This window comes from Photinus pyralis, unplaced genomic scaffold, assembly GCF_008802855.1.
Source record: "Photinus pyralis isolate 1611_PpyrPB1 unplaced genomic scaffold, Ppyr1.3 Ppyr1.4_LG1, whole genome shotgun sequence".
NCBI lineage: Eukaryota > Metazoa > Arthropoda > Insecta > Coleoptera > Lampyridae > Photinus > Photinus pyralis.
This window is the reverse complement of record NW_022170249.1, coordinates 8,108,328-8,130,705: the sequence shown is the minus strand read 5'-3', so window position 1 is coordinate 8,130,705 and position 22,378 is coordinate 8,108,328. Positions and strand designations below refer to the sequence as shown.

General features: G+C 39.5%; 1 protein-coding gene across 2 annotated transcripts; it reads left to right on the top strand.

Moving 5' to 3' along the window:
• Positions 1-479: 479 nt before the first annotated feature.
• On the top strand, positions 480-10,730 carry LOC116177209. Of its 2 annotated transcripts, XM_031496115.1 has the most exons (9): positions 480-1,143; positions 9,009-9,210; positions 9,265-9,489; positions 9,542-9,667; positions 9,726-9,854; positions 9,912-10,013; positions 10,063-10,298; positions 10,357-10,519; positions 10,578-10,730. In XM_031496115.1, the coding sequence occupies exons 1-9, from the start codon at positions 1,081-1,083 to the stop codon at positions 10,700-10,702; spliced, it is 1,371 nt and encodes a 456-aa protein (XP_031351975.1). In that variant the 5' UTR covers positions 480-1,080; the 3' UTR covers positions 10,703-10,730. The 2 variants fall into 2 exon arrangements, with proteins under 2 accessions (XP_031351975.1, XP_031351983.1); XM_031496123.1 differs by lacking the exon at positions 480-1,143 and having other exon boundaries at positions 8,740-9,210.
• The last annotated feature ends 11,648 nt before the right edge of the window (positions 10,731-22,378 follow it).

Here is a 22,378-nt window from a genome sequence, read left to right as displayed (position 1 = left end):
ACTGAACAAGCGCTCATATGCCGCCTTGACACACGCCGGCATGACCGAGCGCCGGCTTGGCACGTCGCCGGTTCGTGCATTGCCGGCTTGGAATCGCCGGTTTGGAATGTTCCGTATCCCGAAGTATTTGAAGATCGTTGACCAAAAATAAAAATTAAATTTCAGAATTTTTTCCCAGAAAAGGATTCTATCCAGCCGCAAAGCCTCAAACAGATTATGGTTTTGTAGTTGTAAATTAAAAGTATCTAGGTATGTACATGCTGGTTCCTATGGAAAGAGGATTAAGTAGGCGCGCGGCGCGTCTTGGTAGTAAAAAGTACTTGTCGGTCTCTTTTTTAAAGTCGTCACTGTCACTTGTCAGCGTCTTTGGCATATTTTTTGTATTTGTAAAATGACTCCTCTCCCACGTCCAATAAACTGCAGTTTTGTGTACCTACATAGTAATGTTATTTAGTCTGCTCAACTCAGGCCCGTGCTGGCCCTGGGGGATAGGGGGACATATCCCCCTGCGCCCTTGTAAGTAGCGCCCTAAGACTGAGCAAAACATTAAACAATTTATTACTAATCGTGTGTTACTAAATTAAACAAAAGTAAATAAGAATACAAAGAGCACTTCATAAAAGTCTGCTTCGCTTCGGCAGAAATCATTAAGAGATTACTATTAGATTACTCTTTTACAACGCTTGCATTGTCTACCTACTTTTTGACACAAAGTATGCAGTGTTTGTTTGTTTTACTACCCATAAAAATAAAAAATACCACTTTCAATTTGAATTACACCGGAAATTATTTAACCTGTGATAAGATAAACCGTTTTGCTTTACATCATTTTGTAGTAGTGTACATAAATGATTATGACACCAGACAAGACAAAGTAAGAATTGTTTTTTATAGTACCTACTCGTATTCGCACATGATTAGTAGTGAAATATAATCTAAGGACTCCCTATTCATATCCATTTATAAAATCTGATATAAGATCATGCCATTGCCTTGCCCCATTTACTTCTGCAGTAGGATTATTTTATATTTAATTGATAATTCTTTCAGTTCAAGTTCAAGTTTAAAGTGCACGCGTGTATGTTAGCTTTGTTTAGTTTGTTATTGTTTTGCTATTGCAACTGCATGTGCGTCAAGGCCAAGGTAAGTTTAATTAATGCATTTTTAATTAACACCTTAAATGCATGTAACATTATTAGACGAATAATGACACTATTTCGTCATTGAAATTGGATTTGGATGGTGTCATTGTGTTTGATTTCTATTTAACAAAACGACAACTGCAGATGCAGTACTTTTCACTTATGATGGTGCAGATGAAACACCCATTTATCTTTATCTGTGCTTCTGAAAAAAAATAAAGTATTACGTTACGATAATTTTTCGCCAAATCCGATATTTTTTTGTGTGGTATAGATGTACTAGTGGAGTTTTGCTGCTTGCTGCATGGTGTATTGACGTATAGAGAAGTGCTTATTGTTGTTCTTGTTCTTGTAATTTGTGTGGCGTCGTACGTAGTGAAATATAAGAGGGTAAGTTGGTAGGTTAGTCAATAACGGTATATCGAACAATATGATAGTTGTTTAGAGAGAAAGATCAAATGACGCGACTTTTAACAGTGTGACTGCACTAGTTTTAGTTTCTCTTACATATGATTTGATGATTTTTTTGTAGTTTCTCTGAAGTGTTGTTATGTTGCGTTATAGCTGTGATGGGGGTGAATGCGCTTAAAATTAAACACAAAAAGAACGTGTAATTTTTTAATTTAATTGAATGGAAGTAGTAATTTTCCAAAAGTTTGTTGGTCGTTCCCATTGTGCTGGAGCTCCCCCCCCCCCACCACGTAATTTTACAGGCCTTGCGCCCTCGGCATACCTGGCCTCCGCCCCCTTATGGCCCCCAGCACGGGCCTGGCTCAACTGAGTGAGTTAAATCTTAAATGTCAATTTCAAAATAAATACGTACCCCGGCTTTTTTATCCACTTCGCCCACTGAATTGCTGATAGTATCATTGTCTGCGTCTCCCACATTATCATATCCCATGACACCTTTTTAAATTATTTTACTCTATGATTCTGATCATTTATTTCTTCTGATCAGATATCCCTAGTGTCAGTTTTTTAGTGGATTGTGTTGTATAGATTTAGTTGTGTGTTACTTTCAATTCATATTCAAAGGTTGTATGTAATTTGAGTGAAAACGATTTAATTTGATACATCTAAACAAGGTAAGTGTAAGTATTTGATTTTACTGATTGATATTTTATGGGAATCCTTTTATAACATCTTAGACATTCTGAAATTCCATTTGACCCACGATTTAACAAATAATTACAATAGATTTCAGTAATATAAGGTACTCCTTATTTCCAAATTTCGAAATTCAGACCCGTTTTTTAAACATTGATGAAAAAGAACTCATTTCTAAATTTCAACTTATTACCTCTTATACTTCCTGTTAAGTAGACAGGTTGTTTAATTTATTGACAGAGAAACTTATTATGGAAACGAAGAAAAATGTGTACGTTAAGGCGTAAGTGATGGTTGCAAAATTTTTTTTTCTTCGATAAAAGAAATTATATGTTTACCTTTTTCCGTAATTTATTATACATATTTAATTTGTTTAATCAATCATTTCAATAACACGTGTATGCTTCAATTCCCTACATTTTAACATATTTTATAAATTAAATACAGTGCTATATTGTTGGCTTTTTCCGCCCGTCCGTTCGTTCTTCATTGACTGATGGATTATATTATACCTATCTTTTAGATGCCGAAAAAACCTGCATTAAGTTATCAAGAAGTTCTTCGCGCCTTAGAAAAATTTAAAGCAGAAATTCAGCCAAATATCAACCACTCCTCGGCAACTGTTTGGCAGACGATTAGTAAATCTTTAAGCGGTTTACTTTCTGCGAAAGCAGTGTATACGTTTGTTAAATGTAATAAACATAATTGCCTGCAACTGCTAAACATTAACGAAGAACTAAATAGGCACAAAATATTTTCAGTGTCACAACAATCTTCAGACGTCAGCAGCGAATAGCGATGACAACCGTGACGTGAAAGTTTTTGATTTTTCTGTCGATTTAAAAGACTGGAACAAAATTGGTCATTCCAAAAAACGTCTCGAAAATAATAGAATTATACTCACCCTAAATCCCGGATGGACTGATATTTTTATTGACTCTCTGCTAAAAGATTTTCCAACTAACTGTACTTGGCAGATTAAAAAACATCAACTTAATTCAGATTTGGAAATTTTCATAATGGGGTATTGCAGCAATTGCACTGGAATATTGAAAAGCAACAGTTTTCAGACAATAGAAAATGAGGATAATCTTTTCTTTCGATGTGAAGTGTCCAATACGTCATGCCAAAAAATAAATACAAAAAAACGCAAATTGATGAGCGTCAAACGAAAGGAAATTGGGGATGAATTGGCAGAAGGAAAGTTTGCTATAAACTGGAGGAGAGAAAATGCCAATAAAATGATGACATTCGGTGAACCGGAGCCATGCAATTTGTATTCTTTGGATACACTGAAAAAATGTAAACAAGAAGCGATTGCGAGAAAGATTAAATATAACCCTTTGGACAAATGCCCGATACATTCTTTATTATTATTAAAATATTCTCAGCAATACTCCTGTATAATAAGAAACATAGGATTTGACAAATTCTTTGTTCATTACTGGACAAACGAGCAAGCAGTCATATTTGAAAATTATTGTAGAAGAAATCTCACATCCAGACTTTATATTGATGCTACAGGATCTTTGGGTAAAAAAATCGATCGTCCCTATGGAAAACAACAATGCCGTGAATAATCACGTAAAATCCAGTGATGTCTACACCATGACGTGATGTGACAGAGAATGGTACTCATAATTGACGTGAATACAAATCCTAATGGAATGACGTGTTGATTGAAAAAGTATTTAATCCTCTCCAGTGCTGGCCGCATTCCAGCACGTACATCAATCCTACTAAGTAACTAATGTTGCCTATCTTAATGTCACACATACCTCCTTCCATAGGGGTTGGAGGCTCCAATATAAATAAAGTATATAATACAACATAATAATAATATGGTTTCGCTTATCAGTGTCACTTTTCTTTCTTCTCCGGTTATGTGGTCCACTCTTCTCCAGTGTACCTGGGGTTGGGTTTTGCGGTTCTCATCGTTGTCCTTCTGGTGTCTATTGCTGGCTGGTTCGGGGGCGTTGGTGGTGTGCGGCTTTGATCTGGCTCCGGTCGGTGTGTCTGGGGTACCTCGGCTGGGCTAGGTTCGGCTGTTGGAATGGCTTCTGTGCGCCTTGGTTCTCGACTCGGTCCCTCTTCTTGAAGTTGAGGTTGGGGTGGGGCCCTGAAGTATCGCTTTCGTAAGAGTGTGCGGTTCCTTCGGAGGATGCCTCCATTGTCCTGTTGTATGAGGTATTCATGCTTTGGGAGTACTTCGGTGACAGTGCCTGATATGGTCCATCGCTTTGTTTGGTGGTGCTGCACCATCACAGGTGTTCCCACGGGAAAGGGCTGTAGGGGTTTCGCCGTTGCCTCGTAATGGGCTTCGAGTTTCTCACGCCTTTCTGCCGCTGTTTCGTCCAATTGCCGGAATGACCTCTCCCATTTGGGGTCGTATGCATTTGGGTGGCGAGGTAGCATTTCCCCACATGTTCGCCCGTAGATGAGTTCGGCTGGTGATCTTCCTCCGTATCGTGGAGTGTTCCTGAAAGCCATAATTCCAGCTGTTAATTCGTCCGGGTCTGGTCTTTTGGCGCCTTCCGGAGTTGCTCCTCTGATGATTTTCTTCATCGCCTTGACCGCGGCTTCGGCGCGCCCATTAGATCGTGGTAGGTGTGGTGATGACGTTTCGAGGGCGACGCCCCATTTCTTCAAGAATGCTTGCACCTCGTGGGACACGAATTGGCGCCCGTTGTCGGGTTTTAGCATCACCGGTCTTGCGTGGTTCATGAATGCGTTGCGGAGGGCTTCGATGATTCTCCTTGAAGATGTGTCAGTGCCGAGCGTTGTGATGTCGGGCCATCCGGAGAATTCATCAGTCAAAACCAAGTAATGGGTATCGGCTACTTCGAATAGGTCGGCGTGGAGTTTTTGGAAAGGGCGCTCTGCGTCTGGGCCGCGTTGCATGGGCTCGTGTGGTTGCGATGGGAGATGTTCTTGGCAGGGTCGACAGTGGCGGATCACGTCTGTGACATCGGTTGCAATTGTTGGCCACCATACTGTCATCCTTGCTCGTTCCAGAGTTTTGGAGATGCCCTGGTGTGCCGCATGTAGGTGGTGCAAAATTTGACGCCGCATGGGGCCTGGGACGAGTAGGCGTGGTCCGTGGAGGATGATGTCATCTTGCGCGTACAGAGATTCTCGCTCCTTGTAGTATGGTGCTAGCAACTCGTCCTCGCAAAGGAGTTGCTGTTTGCTGTCGGGCCAGCCGTGGTGTATGCGCCGCAGCAGTGCTTTGTAGGTGGGGTCCTGTTGGCCCACCCGTCGAATGGTTTGAATGTGCTCCTGTTGAGCGTCTAGTGATGGATTTGGTATGGCCGAGTCCAATTGGGATATGGCTGTGGCAATAATAAATTCTCTATCTGCGTCTTCCTCTTGCGTGAGAACTTGGTCTGCTGTTCTAGGCTCGTTTCTTGGTTTGCGTGAGAGGGCGTCTGCGATCTTGTGGCGTTTCCCAGCTTGCCATCGTGCGGTGAAGTTGTAGCGAAGCAAGGTGGTCTTCAGTTTGAGGAGCCGGTCGTTTTGGATTTGGTCCAAGCGCCTGTTGTTCAAAATGGAGACCAATGGGTTGGAGTCGGTGATGATCTCGAAGTGATCCAGGCCATCTAGGAAAAACGCGCATTTCTTTGCCGCCCATGCCACCGCGAGCGCCTCTAGTTCGGCCATGCCGCTCCAGTTGGATTCGTGCTTCGCAAGCGTTCTGCTTCCGCACTGGACCGTTCTCCACGTGCCCTCGTCGCATTTTTGGCGTAGGAGGAACCCAAGCCCATGTAGGCGAGACGCGTCTGTAAGGAGCTGGGTTTGTCGTCGTGGATCGAAGTACGTTAGGTGTGGTGGGTTCGACAGGACGATTCGTGCTTCCTCGAAGGCTTGTTGGTGGTAAGGTTGCCATGCCCAGTCGGCCTTGTATGAGAGGAGGCTCCGTAACGGTTCTAGGATCGTAGTGAGGTCGGTCGAGAACCCTCCTAGTTGCTGGGCAAGACCCATAAAGGATCGAAGATCTGTTCGGTTCTCTGGGACTGGGAACTGTCTCAGGTCCTCGGTTAATTCCGGGTCGATTTGGTATTGGCCCTGTTTGACGATGAAACCCCCAAATTTGACCCTTTTCATACCAAATTGTACTTTACTTGGGTTAATTGAAATGTCGTGGGCGTCGCAGGCTTGTAGTACTCGCTTTACATCCTGAATGTGTTCCTCCCATGTCGTTGAATAAATCAGTATGTCCTCTACGATTCGGGCAATGTGGGGGATGCCCTCTAGCGCTTTGGCCATCCTTTCGTTAAAGACATCACTGGACCCATGCCACCCCATGGGCATTCGGCAGTACCTCATGCGCCCTCTGGGAGTGATGAACGTTGTGAGTTTGCGACTTCCTTCCTCTAGGTCGATTTGATGGAACCCTTTGAGGCCGTCCAGGACTGTGAAGTACGCTGCCGTCTTTGGTAGGTGGCAGACTGTGTGAATGGGGGATTGGGATGGGTAGATCGGACGTATTGTCGCTTTGTTTAGTTCTCGTAGGTCCACCGTGATGCGTGCCTTTGATGGGTCTTTCTTACGAGTGGCCACCATTGGGTTAATCCATTCCGATGGGTCGTTGGTGTCGTCAGCGAATTCTATGATGCCCGCGGCCACCTGCTCGTCGATCTCCCGGTTGACCGCCTCCTGGAGGTTGAGTGGGATGGGGCGTGTCCCATATTGTTGTTTTGGGCTCACATCACGTCGTAGTTTTATGGCGACTGGGCCGCCCTTCATGGGTCTGCAGATTCCGGCCAGCGGTCTTGGGAATTCTTGGCGTAATGCGTCCCAAGCTGTCTTCCGTGAAGCGTCTGAAATCGTATGTCCTGGTGCTTTGGATGTGGTCGGGCTTGCGGCTGTTGCAGAACAACCATGCCCGACTAGTCATTGAGTGTTGTTGATTGTAGGTCGGTGGGGGCTAACGAAAATCTGTAGCTCCCGGCACACTTGGCGTGACAGCATCGGCTGTGCGAGGCCGTCGATGACGTATACGTCTGCGATTGTTTCCCTGTTGCTGGGTGCCCATGAAACCCTGGCCCTAAAGATGCCAACTGTGCGGAGGTTGTTTGGCTGCCCATCGGCTTGCCTCGGGGATTGTGGTGGTGGTTTGGTGTGAGTTAAGTCGCTCGTTGTCAGGCCCAGACGACTCAGGTCCTGGAGGGGAACGCATGTTGTATTGCTTCCTGTGTCCGCTAGGCATGAGACCCGTCTGCTGCTGATCCCCTTCCAGTGGGCAATTGTCACCGTCTCCGTGCCGAGCTTCTCCAGTGGGTCCAGTGGATTCTTGAGGGTGGCAGTGTTGATCTCGCTCACGATGGAACTCAGTGCGCCTTCGTCCTCACTGGTGTCTGTTATGGCATTGGTTTGGGCAGTGGGCCGAGGTCGGCCTCCTGCGTCTGGGAAGGTAGGGCAGCACCTGTCGTAGTGGCCCTTTTTGTTGCAATGGCGGCAGGTGGCTTTTGCTGCTGGGCATCCTTTGGTTTGGTGCCATGGTTTGTCTTTCCCGTGGCCACATTTGCCGCAAGTACCTCTTTTGTTCTTGTCAATCTGTTCCTTGGGTGGCACACGTGTGTTTTGCCTGAGTCTGCTGGCCATTGGTGTGTCGGTTGTGGGTCTAGCTATTATTGCTTCTGCATTTCTTCTTGACGCCATGATGTTTCGGGCTAGTTTCAAGGCATCGTCCAGTGTGGCTGTGTTAGGCAGTTGTAGCAACTTCTCCGTGATTTCCCTGTCGTTTATCCCTGCCACTACCTGGTCGAGAATGCGTTCTGACTCGGGGTCAGCCTCTTGTGTGAACTTGCACTTCCTCGCCATGTCCTTGAGTGCAATCATATATGCGTCGCAGGTCTCGTCCTCGGTGCGTATGCGGGCCTGAAACTCCTTTCGATAGACGCGTTTGTTGGTGCCGGCCTCCAAGTATTCCTCGAGGCCGCAGATGATTGTTGTCGCGTCTTGGCGTTCTGCTTGTGTCAAGGGAAGGTTGCGCACCACTTTGGCTGTACTCGGTGTAAACGTTGTCTTTAAGGCGTCTACCGTAATTGTTCTCTTTGCTGCACGCATTGCGGTCGTGACTTCGTCTGAGGGTGGTTTCGTGTAGTCGGCCTCTAAAAGGCGATTGATTCCCGAGTGGCCTTTGAAGGTTTCCCAATCCTCCTTCCATTGGGTCCAGTCGACGTTGTCGACGTCGAGTGTCGGGGGAGTGGCCCTACAAATAAAGTACCTGGGGTCTAGTTTCTCCATTGCTGGTGGCTCGCTTGGCGTCTCGATTTATCCGGAGCGCTTGTTTCCACAAATCCTGTCATCCGCTCGCACAAATGCCTTAAATTCGGGTTTCTTTTAGCGGTTGGATCCTACCGACTGCGCCATGTTTGATTGAAAAGTATTTAATCCTCTCCAGTGCTGGCCGCATTCCAGCACGTACATCAATCCTACTAAGTAACTAATGTTGCCTATCTTAATGTCACACAGACGTCATATAAATACGAAAATGGGACGTGATAAACACGTCATTATTATGACTATTTTATTGGATATGCTTAATTTATATCAATAAATTTATAGTAGCAGTGTATAGGTGTGTTTAATAAAGCCGCCCAGTGCACAATCACTGAATATGGGAATTACGATATTCTTTTTTACCGCCTTTTATCTTCGGTACCTGACGTTACAATTCGGGTTATGTTCGTTTTTTGTCAGCTATCATGCGCAACGTGAATCGTTAGCGTCCTCCGTATAATAAAAAAGATGGAGTTTTTAGGTGTGGAGTTTTCTGCGTCTTGTGGGGGCGGTTTAGCTATAATTAACAGAAACTGGTTAACGCCAAGAAAAAAAAATGCCTTCTGGCCACCCTACAAAACTCAATCTGTGTACGAAAAAGCATTAAAAACGGGAGAGACACCAAATGAAGCAAACTGGAAAATTTATCCTGTTTCTAGGTGCTTCTTCGAAACAGGTGTGTATTTTTGTCCATATTATAATTCTAGTTACTCATAATGCATTTTTTTAGATGATTACTCGAAAGCAAGGTCAAAACTAAAGAGAGCCGAATTACAGTCCGATGTTCAATCAGATGCCGATGAGGATTCGTGTTTAAGTAAGAGGGCTATTCATCCTCCAAAACGGTTGTGCTATGAAAGCAGTGATGAAGAAGGGTCACTCAGTACACTTCCTGCACCACCTCCAATAAATATCTCAGAGCTTTCTAAAAATTTATTAAATGCAGAGTCGGCAGGTATTTATATTAGAATGTTAGTATATTAGTCACATTATTTATTTTGTAATAGGTTCGCCGGGTAGATCTCCACATTCAAATCCAATTTCTATTAAAAAGAATCGTCCTTCAAAGGCCTCTTTAATTATCTCGGAACACGATAGACAAACTCCGGCTAAATATAATGATGTCACGTCAGGTATTTGCGATAGTGTTATTCATCTTTACAATTCTGATCATAGTTTTTGTTGTAACAGGTTGCTCAAGTTCACTACAATCGACTCCGTACAGGATAAGAAATAAACTCTTCATACCTGATAATCTAGCTGATAATTTAGAAACTGAAGATACAGAAATTTGTGAAACATTAAATGAAGGACAATCAGGTATTCCATATGAATAATTATTCAAGGAAATATTTCATTACCTATAAACTGTCTTAGGTCCATCAAGTGTATTAAATTCACGAGTTTCGAGTCCTAATTTGAATCATACCATTGTTGATGTGGATGATTTGCTACGTGGAACTCATGTTGATTACCATGGTAACCTTTTATTTACCTAATTAAATCTATTACATAATTTTAATTTTAGATAAAAAATATAAGACTTTATTGCGGTTACTGATCCACATCAAGTCTCAAAATGATCATGTTGCTAAGCAAAATGAAGCCATTTTAAAGTCTTTAAAGAAGAGAGAAGTTTTACAACAAAGTAATACCTCATATCAACTGCCCAATGACGTCCCTGTGAAAATCCCCATACAACAATTACTGGAAATACCAATAATTGAGGAATACCTATCTGAAGAAGATCACCTATGTGCTATGGTACAAAAATGTTACTTTTCACTATATGTAATTGTTAAACATTTCTTATATTTTACAGAGTGCATATTTATCCACCTTAGGTGGCCGCGACATTACAACTAAAACAAATACTATTTTGAGAAGTGTGATCTCAAACAAAGTAGCAATCAATTTCAGTTTTTTGGGAACCCGTAACAATAAGCAGGCATTTACTAAATTAAACTTAAATAAATTGATTATTCGTAAGTTGTATACAAAATTGTCAGTATATGTACTTATTCTTACACACAAAAATTTTAGGGGCTGTGCAGTTATCAACGCCAAATACACCAGAGCATGAAATCAACGAAAATGTGAAAGTCTGGTTGAAACATGCTCCTCAGAGACTGACACTCGAAAATAAAAAACAAAAAGAAAATAAATAGGTATGTTAGTTGTACAAGAATTAATTTTTTAAGGTTTTTTTATTATTACTAATTAGATTAGTTGCATTCCTTCTATTATTAATATTTTTTATCATGTTTAAACAAAAATGTAAGCGTAAAGCCAAAACTTTGGTTTCAAAAAGACAATTGTACCGTAGAATTGCAAATGATGTTGATAACATTATAACTAGTATAAATTCCCAATCTTTGCCATCGAAAACTAATAAAACAACTCTTGTAAATGATACTGGAATATCAAATGCTAATTCTCAAGCAAGATCATCACCTAGCGACTTTAGTAGCTACACATATGAGAATTATAGTTTCACATATTCGACCTCATCTAATAGTGACTTGTCACTAAATGATATAAGTCAACATTCAGAAATGAATATACATAACAACGAAAATAGGGAAGGTGATGGAGACCATTCACTTACAGATAAGCTAAGAAATTGGGTTGTACACACTCCCACTATGCCACATTCAGCAGTAACATCATTACTTAAGATTTTAAACACGTATCATGCGGAGTTACCCTTAGACGTAAGGACTCTTATGAAAACCTCCCAAAAATTTGACATTCAAACAATGGAGACTGGACAGTTTGTTTATTTCGGAATTTAAAAAAATTTACAAATTTTCTTAATTAAAAATTTGAATTTTTCCCAAACAGTTATGGAACTATCATTTAACATTGATGGAATCCCTCTATTTAAAAGCTCGAATATCCAATTATGGCCCATATTAGGAATGGTACATAATTTCAAAATTAAATCCCCATTTGCTATTGCAATTTTTTGCGGAACTACAAAACCGAAACCATTGTCAAAATTTTTACATGATTTTATACAGGAATTGGCATTATTACAACAAAATGGTTTCTTATATAATGGAATTGATTATCAAGTCAAAACCAGGTGCTTTATTTGTGATGCACCTGCAAGGGCATTTCTCAAATGCATAAAATCACATGGAGGATACTCCTCATGTGAAAAATGTACAGATCCAGGCAAATATTTAGGTCCAGGTAGAGTGATTTTGGAAAATGTCAATGCTGAACTACGAACAGATGAATCTTTTAGGCTACAGAAAGACAGTGACCACCATAAAGAAGAAATCACACCATTATTGCAATTGAATATTGGCCTGGTCACATCATTCCCCATAGACTACATGCACAATGTTTGTTTAGGTGTAACACGTAAAATTATAAATTGCTGGATTAGTGGAAAGTATAAAACCAGATTATCTTTTCGTCAAATAGCAAACCTTTCTGAGCGAATGTTGAAAACCAAACATTGTATACCTATTGAAATTAATAGAAAACCACGTTCATTGAATGAATTAGCTCGCTTTAAGGCCACTGAATTTCGTACCTTTGTGTTGTACTTAGCACCATTTGTCCTTCCAGGAATAGTTGATAAAGCCGTCTATCATCACTTTTTACTATTACATGTGTCGATAACAATTTTGTGCTCAAACCAACATATACGACGATTTGGATGTCAGCATGTAACTCGAATACTAAAAATATTTGTACAGCACAGCCAATTTTTGTATGGTTTAGAATTTTTGGTATTCAATGTACACACTTTAATACATTTACCCACAGATGTGGAGTTATTTGGTCCGCTTGATAATTTTTCAGCTTTCCCATTCGAAAATTTTTTAGGGAAGTTAAAAACTCTTGTTAAGTCTCCAAAGCAACCAATAATTCAACTATGTAACAGAATAGAAGAAATAAATACTGTAGCAAATGGCTCGAACCATTCACTCTTTCCAATGAATACACCCTTTTATGAACATTTTTCAGGTCCCACAGTGTTATCAATGTCATTTGCAAAACAATTTAAAAAAGTTAGATACCAAGACTGTTTATTTACAATACATAACTTTTGCAAGGCAAACTGCTATTGTTTAATCAAATCGAAAGTTATGGAAATTCATAATATAATAACCCAAAGTAACGAAAATGTTTTCCTTGTAGGCAAAATGTTCGATTCTTATAAACCAGTATATGATTATCCATTAGATTCAACAGAATTAGATATATTTGAACTTAATAATTTGTCAAATGAATTAATAACCTACCCTATTTCACATGTGACATCTAAGTGTATTGTTTTTCCTTACAAAGACTCTTATGTATCGTTACCATTGCTGCATACATATCAACAGTAATATAGTAATATGTACACATATATTGTAGTGGCTATTGTATATTTTTATGTATAAGTCTATTTAGTTCTCAGGTTTAGAAACAAAATAAACCATTTTCCACATGATAGTAGTCTTATTTTGTCGTCATAAAGACGTCATAAGGGTTGTTTTATTTTCGTCTCCGATCACGACATTCCAACGTCGATAAATGACGTCTACGGGATGTGACATAATCACGTCAGAGTACATCACATTGACGTCATGTATAGGTGCACAATGACGTAATATATGACTAAATATCGACGTGAATCTGACGTCACCTTGTTTCCGGAAATGTGTCCGGGAATATATTTTTATACGTGGGAGTTGTTCATTTGAATCACATATCTGGGCAGATACCGGTTTTTCAAAGTCTATCCGAAGCACATGATAGTAACAGTATTGCCTATTTTTTAACGTGTTGGACAAATGCAATAAACACAAAACCAAAAATCATTGTGTGCGATCATTCCCTTGCGCTTTTAAATGCAATAACAATCTCTTTTGCAAAGTGCGTTTTAAGGGAATATATTTCAAAATGTTTAGAAGCATTAAAAGGCAATATGAATTCCCTTCCAAATTTTCAATTAAGGATAGACTATGCGCATACTATGAAAATGATAACAAAATGGAAATCGTTACAAAATAAGAGTAGATTGTTCAAAAACTTTTATATTCGTTCGGTGGCGGTGTTAATCCACGAGAGTAATTTTGTAAATGGCTTAAAAATTGTGGAAAACTTATTTGTAGTTGCAAATAGTGAATATTCTGGAGAGTTGATAAATGAAAAAATTAATTCGCCCTGCGAAGATGGCAAGAAATTCTTAAAAAATCTAATATCTGGCCTAGATATTATAGACATTGAGGATGAAAATAATGATAACGAGAAAACTCATAAAGATATTTTAATTGATTCAGACTTGCCGCATGCATGGATTGACGAATGTAAACAAAAGGCTACCAGTAATTGTAACGTTATAACGGACAATGAAAACTTTTATTATTGCCCGGCATTTTCTCGAGACCTAGAAAGATTTTTGAAAACATACCCTTTATGGTCATGTATCATGATAAACATTTTTGGATATGGCGAAAGAACCGAGAGCAGTTCTTCGGTAGAAAGCTATTTTAATGAACTAAAGCATCGAGAAATGAGGGGTTTTACTTTACCAATGCGTGTGGATAAATTTTTCAAACTTCATGTCGATTCCATAAATGCTATGTTGAAATTAGCAGTTGCGAATTCTGAGGTCGAGATGTTAGCAGGTAGGTTTTCAAATATTCTACCTATTCTGAATATTAATTCCTGATTTTTATGGGTACACAGCTAAAGACAATCCAACTGAAGAAGATGAAGAAGACATCGAAACGAATACTGTTAATAGCCAAAGCGGATTTCACTGTCAAGCAATAGGTAGTGAAAACAATTTTGCGGATATGGCATTTCAAGAACGTTCACTGTCAGACCTCAACGAAGGAGAATCTTTGCTGTTTTCACAGGTCGAAAAGAGAAACATCGGTGTAAACGATAACAAGCAACCCCGGGGTATGGACAAACTTGAAGGTATGAATTGTAAAAGGGAATTGGAAAAAACTCGGATTCTGATTGCTGTTATATGTAGCGCAGCCCACTAAAGTGGAAGCGTACACATCTATCATTGGGTACCATTTTTTATTACAAACACAACGATATACGGCATACAAACAAAAGAAAAGTTGGAAACGGTACGTTTCAACAGGATGGTGCAACCGCGCACATCACTCATCAGCCTAATCATGCGAAAATACCTATCGGACCAATTTTCCATTGTCCAGGAAGTTTGTCCGATATTTTCGCATGATTATAGGGCGTTGTGTGCGGGTACGCCATCCTTTTGAAACCAACAGTTTCCAACTTTGTGCCACTTTTCTCTAATTTGACCATCGTCGTATGTTCCGTGGTTTCAGGTATCCCCATGATAGACATCCTTATCCTGGACACAGTGTATATTCTAATTGTACATAATAAACCTAGTTTTCCAAAATGCACTGACCGACAAATGATATTGGTTGCTAATGATATTTGTGGCTAATTAATTAGCGCTTTTAATTAAAAATGCACAGTGAATACTATAACTGCCTCATTACCCTAAAGCAGATCTAAAAAAGCGGAAAAGCACCTCGGTGTGAGCCTACGGGGTTATTGGATGTGACCCATTTTCAATAGGCTTATACTTGTGGCATACAACTGTGCCAAGTTTGAACCGAAGCGGTCCAAGCGTTTGGCAGTTATCGTGTTCACGGACAGACGGACACTATCGACCTCCTATAAAGCTTGCATCGCTTTGCTCTGCCGCTTAATAAAACAAGCTATCAAGATAATAATTTATTTTATACTTTTTATTCTAGATGCAGACATGGCGATTGAAAACTGGCGCGGAAAAGCATCCGTAAAGCCTAGAAGATCAATTTATAAGGCACCATTACCAGAAATTCTTTACACCAATGAAATTAGGAAGAACAAAATTTTTTTATTGAAAAATGGAAACCTATTAAAATCTTATAATATGAGCAATAAGAAAAAAGTAATATTAACCAATACATGCGCCATAGATACTGTTTTTCAAAGTATCGCTGCTGCTGTTTGCGATAGTAAACAACTAGAAGAATACCTCTCACCACAACGGGTGGAAAATAATTTTATAAAAGTTGTATTCCATTTAGTAGAAGGGAATACACGTACACTCAACAGATCTAGGGCAGAATTATTGAACGAAAGTTTAAATTCAATATTTAGAAGAGACGTGTTAGTAGATAAGACAGAAAAAATTGATTGTCAATGTAACGTAACGTATATCATTGAATATTTTTTTAAAGACAATCCAAGTGCTTCAGATACGGAATTTTGCACAAATTGCAAAAATGTAGAAATTAAAAACATTCCATTTTTGCCACTGAATGTGAATGTTTTAAATAATAATTACAAAAATCTTGAGCAATCCATTTCAAATGGATATTTAAAATCCACCAAATGTTCTTGCTCGGGGACGGTTACACACACAATAATGGTATCAAACTATATATTTATTGATACAAATGCATGCGGAGAGACAGGATTAAAGGATATTCCATGTGTTGTAACCGCGCATGGGAAAAGACTAATTTTGAGAGCTGTGATAGCATTCCTTGCACCAGATCGCATTCATACTAATATTGGTCATTATGTCGCATACTCCAAAAGAATAGATGCTGCATGGGAAAAGTATGACGACATGGCAAAGGATGTAAATGTTGTAAGCAGTAACATTAAACTTACACCTCATATACTTTTTTATACAGTGTAACTAATAGCTAAATAGGTAGCTAATAAAATTCTGTTGTGCACTGCATGTGAAATTTGTTATTTTTATTGTAACTGTTTATATGACTTTTGTATTTTTATGGAATTATACGTTTTCGACGATTAGAAATATACCTACAGGTTGTTAATGACTAAGTGCGACAAACTTCAGGGGGTGATTCTGCATGAAACCAGGTGTCAAATTCTTGACAGAATAGCTTCCTAGCTGAAACCAAAAATTGCCAACATATGTACGCACTTACAGACGGGAAAAATTTATTCTTTAAAAGTTGCTTAAAATGATCTAAAACGTCAACATTTGATGAAATTTCGCATTGTACCTAGCTCATGCTATGAAGAGAAAACCGTCAATTCGTGGAATTGTATGCAACCAATATTACACGATTTCAGGATACGTCAAACATTTCTTGAACTGTTATCGAACATACCATTCCAATTTATTCGTTGTGAAAATTAGAGGGACCTACCATCCAATTTTCGTTAAAATTGCTCCATAAATAAGAAAGTTGGATGTTGCACATGCGCAACTCGATTTTTTGCGCATGCATTTTGTTTTCTTTTATTAGGAGGACCTACCATCCAAATTTCGTTTTAATTGTTCCATAAATAAGAAAATTGCATTTCTGCGCATGCGCAACACGATTTTTGCGCATGAATTTTGTTTGCTTTTATTAAAGGGACTTACCATAGAAATTTCGTTTAAATTGCTTCAGAAACAAGATCGTTGCGTTTTGCACATATGCAACACAATTTTTTGACTTTGACAATTTTTTTCTCCGTTTTTTGATAATATAACCCGGCCCAATTTTTTGTAGGTTGTACACAGGAAAATAAGGTCTTCCAAATAATAGAATAAAAATTTTAGGTTGCTATTTGAAAAAAAAAGTTCGATGCCGTTACGGCGCTCCAAAATTTTTTTTCAAAAATCCGGCCCGTTATTTTTCTGTTCGGTATGCCTAAAACATATATACAAAATTTCAACAAAATCCGTCGAGCCGTTTTCTCAGAAAATTGCCAACAACGTACGTACGTACGTACGTACATACAGACGGAAAAAAATTTTATTCTTTAAAAGTTGCTTAAAATGGTCTAAAACGTCGACATTTGATGAAATTTTGAAATGTTCAAAAAACGGCTATCGCAATAGCTACCTAGCACATGCTAGGAAGCTAAAAATTTTATTCTTTAAAAGATTCTTAAAATGGTCTAAAACGTCGACATTTGATTAAATTTTGAAATGTTCAAAAAACGGCTATCGCAATAGCTACCTAGCACATGCTAGGAAGCTAAAAATAATGACAGTTCGCTATACAGGGTGCCCATTATGTATGGAGTATCGTATATATCTCGGTAAATATCGAATGTATACAAAATTTTTCTACATGATAGTTGTTTAACATTCTATTTCCCATAATAAGGCAGGATTCAGTTGTTTTTATTTCAGAAAACAAATGAGTAACGAAAAACAATTGATTGTCTTTAAATAGCAATGCACACTTTCATTAGGCCTATTTGATAAAGATTTTTTTTCTCTTTTCGATGATATAACATGTTAGTGCCCCTATTCAAAAAAATTTTCAAAAAAATTTAGTTGATTAATAACATTAGTTCAGATATTCCACATCAATATAAAACAACTTGAAGGTGTACGTTTTTTATTAAACCTTGAACACAAAACGAAATTACCAGTAAAAAATGGTTTTCATCGCAATGAATGTTCAAAATGTGCAGCATTAGGAGTCGTTTTCTCGAGTGCTTTCAACGAGGGTAGGAAGTCAGCACTACATAAGAGGGGGGGGGGTCGTTTTCTCGGAAACGGCCAGTCGTGCTGATGCAAGTTATGAAGCACTAAGAGGCCCTAACGAAGCACTAACGATCAGTACTTGTCCGGTCGTTAGTGCTTTCAACGAGGGTAGGAAGTCAGCATTACATAAGGGGGGGGGTCGTTTTCTCGGAAACGGCCGGTCGTGCTGATGCGTTATGAAGCACTGAGAGGCACTAACGATCAGAACTTGTCCGGTCGTTAGTGCTTTCAACGAGGGTAGGAAGTCAGCACTACATAAGGGAGGGTCGTTTTCTCGGAAACGGCCGGTCGTGCTGATGCAAGTTATGAAGCACTAAGAGGCACTAACGAAGCACTAACGTTCAGTACTTGTCCGGTCGTTAGTGCTTTTAACGAGGGTAGGAAGTCAGCACTACATAAGGGGGGGTCGTTTTCTCGGAAACGGCCGGTCGTGCTGATGCGTTATGAAGCACTAAGAGGCACTAACGAAGCACTAACGATCGGTACTTGTCCGGTCGTTAGTGCTTTCAACGAGGGGAGGAAGTCAGCACTACATAAGGGGGGGTCGTTTTCTCGGAAACGGCCGGTCGTGCTGATGCAAGTTATGAAGCACTAAGAGGCACTAACGAAGCACTAACGATCGCTACTTGTCCGGTCGTTAGTGCTTTCAACGAGGGTAGGAAGTCAGCACTACATAAGGGGGGGTCGTTTTTTTGGAAACGGTCGGTCGTGCTGATGCAAGTTATGGAGCACTAAGAGGCACTAACGAAGCACTAACGATATGATCATGTACCGTCGTTAGTGCTTTCAATGACCGTGCTAACTTCACGGACCTNGTACTTGTCCGGTCGTTAGTGCTTTTAACGAGGGTAGGAAGTCAGCACTACATAAGGGGGGGGTCGTTTTCTCGGAAACGGCCGGTCGTGCTGATGCGTTATGAAGCACTAAGAGGCACTAACGAAGCACTAACGATCAGAACTTGTCCGGTCGTTAGTGCTTTCAACGAGGGTAGGAAGTCAGCACTACATAAGGGGGGGTCGTTTTCTCGGAAACGGCCGGTCGTGCTGATGCGTTATGAAGCACTAAGAGGCACTAACGAAGCACTAACGATCAGAACTTGTCCGGTCGTTAGTGCTTTCAACGAGGGTAGGAAGTCAGCACTACATAAGGGGGGGTCGTTTTCTCGGAAACGGCCGGTCGTGCTGATGCGTTATGAAGCACTAAGAGGCACTAACGAAGCACTAACGATCAGAACTTGTCCGGTCGTTAGTGCTTTCAACGAGGGTAGGAAGTCAGCACTACATAAGGGGGGGTCGTTTTCTCGGAAACGGCCGGTCGTGCTGATGCGTTATGAAGCACTAAGAGGCACTAACGAAGCACTAACGATCAGAACTTGTCCGGTCGTTAGTGCTTTCAACGAGGGTAGGAAGTCAGCACTACATAAGGGGGGGTCGTTTTCTCGGAAACGGCCGGTCGTGCTGATGCGTTATGAAGCACTAAGAGGCACTAACGAAGCACTAACGATCAGAACTTGTCCGGTCGTTAGTGCTTTCAACGAGGGTAGGAAGTCAGCACTACATAAGGGAGGGTCGTTTTCTCGGAAACGGCCGGTCGTGCTGATGCAAGTTATGAAGCACTAAGAGGCACTAACAAAGCACTAACGATCGCTACTTGTCCGGTCGTTAGTGCTTTCAACGAGGGTAGGAAGTCAGCACTACATAAGGGGGGGTCGTTTTTTTGGAAACGGTCGGTCGTGCTGATGCAAGTTATGGAGCACTAAGAGGCACTAACGAAGCACTAACGATATGATCATGTACCGTCGTTAGTGCTTTCAATGACCGTGCTAACTTCACGGACCTTAGGTATAGGCGTAGCCTACCGATAGATCTAGCCGTGACATTGATTTTGTGACGTCACAACTGGAGATGGGCCACTGCAACGCGATACTATCTGTTTAAATGCAATTTGATTCGCGTGCGTACTCATTTAACGCGAAAACATTTAGTAGTAATTACTTATTTTGAGCCGCAGGATTGTTATATGTTGTTTCCTAATTATAGACACGTGTTATTATGCAAAAATTTTATTAAATACGTACATAAACAACAAATACTCACTGAAAACCGAGCTGAAAACAAAATTTATACATTCTAATACACACATCTGCCTTTTTTAGCGTAACACAACGAAGTTGAGGTATCGCTTATGTGCTCGTTATTCCGTCGTCTGTCTATCTGTCTGTTCCATCAAGATCTCGGCCCCTGGACCACCTAGAGACTACAGGTTTTTGGTCATTTGTAGTTGCAAAGGTCTATATTTTCCCGTAACTCATCATTTACATCCTTTTCATATATGATGACTGATTTTCAAAAATGGTGGGATACGTGTCATCGGCAAGTTTAATCTGGTCTCGTGGAACTGTTAATACTGTATCGTCTTATCTAGTCATCTTGTCTACCCGAATAATGAAAATGTCGGAGAAATGCTTTATACAAACCCTGGAGTAACTAGTAATTTCAAAATTGTCCCGGTGAATACATCTTAACCACTTTTTGTGATCGTCTTCATTTTTCGGAAAACGAAAAACCGCAAGGAACCCTGTCTCTTGAACTATAATTGCTTTTGCAACCAGGGACGCAGCAAGTATTTGGCATTTTCTTACTTATTCTGTTCGAATACAGTTAATTTAAGTGTACAACATTAAACTACTTGGAATTAATTACATTAAAAATCGATATGACGGCCGCCGTCAGTTGTGACGTCAACGCAATATGGGATGAGTGTCACGGCTAGTTCTATCGGTAGGCTACGGTATAGGGCACGTTCAATATGAATTATCTGCAATTGGAATATTAATGTTCATATCCAAGATTAATAACATGCATTATTTAAGATGTAGCACTTTTAAATGTAAATCATATTGGAAAACAAATTAATTCATTACATGTAATCAAAACATTAATTACAAAAAATCACTATAAAATTATTACCTTACATTGCAGCATATTGAATGTGAATGATATTGACTGCAAATCGATAGAAATTGTTTTTGAAATATTGTATCATTAATATTGATATTACTAAATAATTTTTCTAATTATTATGGCGATTAGAGATGTTTGATTCATATCTTTTTGCTGCCTCTTCCCACAATAAAACTTTGATCCTTCTGCCATTATCATTGTTAATAATAAATTTAAATAGGGTTTTTTTATTCACACCTACACATTTTGTCCCTTCCACACAATCAACATATGCCGTTATTTCGCTAAAAAAAAGATGTCATGCTAAGTCTATTTAAAATATTTGATATTTAAAAACTAATTAACAATTGGAACAATAATAGTTTCAGATTTCACTAATCTTATTGCGATAATCAAACATAATAGTCTGCCATAATTACTACCATCGCGTGTAGGTATTTAGTAACTTAGTTTAAAAAAATCCAAAACTATTTTGTGAACAAATGAAAATTTTGCTCTACCACCTAACCTCCAATTTACTCAAAGAAAACTGGCATAAAATTTAGTTCCCTCCAATGAAATCAAAGTGTACTGCCGATTTTCCCACAAATTTTGTGAAAAAATTGGGATTTCGCTCTACCAACTTAATCTCAACCTTAATAAAAGAAAGTTGTTGTAAAATTTAGTTCCTTCCCATGACGTAAAAATGTGCTGCCGTTTTTCCGACGAAATTTGTGAAAAAATGAAGATTTGGCTCTACCACTGAACCTCGAATTTAATCAAAGTGAAGAGGCATAAAATTTGGTTCCTTCCCATGAAATCAAAATGTTCTGGCGTTTTTCCCACGAAATTTATAAATAAATGAGCATGAATAAATGAAGATTTTGCTCTAGCACTTAACCTCCAAATTAATCAAAGAAAAATGCGATAAAGTTTAGTTTCCTCCCGTGAAATCAAAATGTTTTGTCGATTTTCCCACGAAGTTTATGAATAAATGAGGGTGAATAAATGAAGTTTTTCTCTACCACTTATTAACCTACAATTTAATCAAAGAAAAATACAAAAAATTTAGTTCCTTCCAATGAAATGAAAGTGTCCTGTTCTTTTTCGAACGAAATTTGTGAATAAATGAAAATTTTGCTCTCCCACTTACCTAACCTCCAATATTCAAAGAAAAATGGCATAAAATTTAGTGCTCTCCCATGAAATCAAAATGTAATGCCAATTTTCCCGTGAAGAAAAGAGGATTTTGCTCTACCAACTTAATCATAAATAAGGATTTTGCTCTACCAACTTAATCTCGAGTTTAATTAAAGAAAGTTGGTGTAAAATTTAGTTCCTTCCCATGAAGTGAAAGTGTCCAGCCGTTTTTTCCGACGAAATTTGTG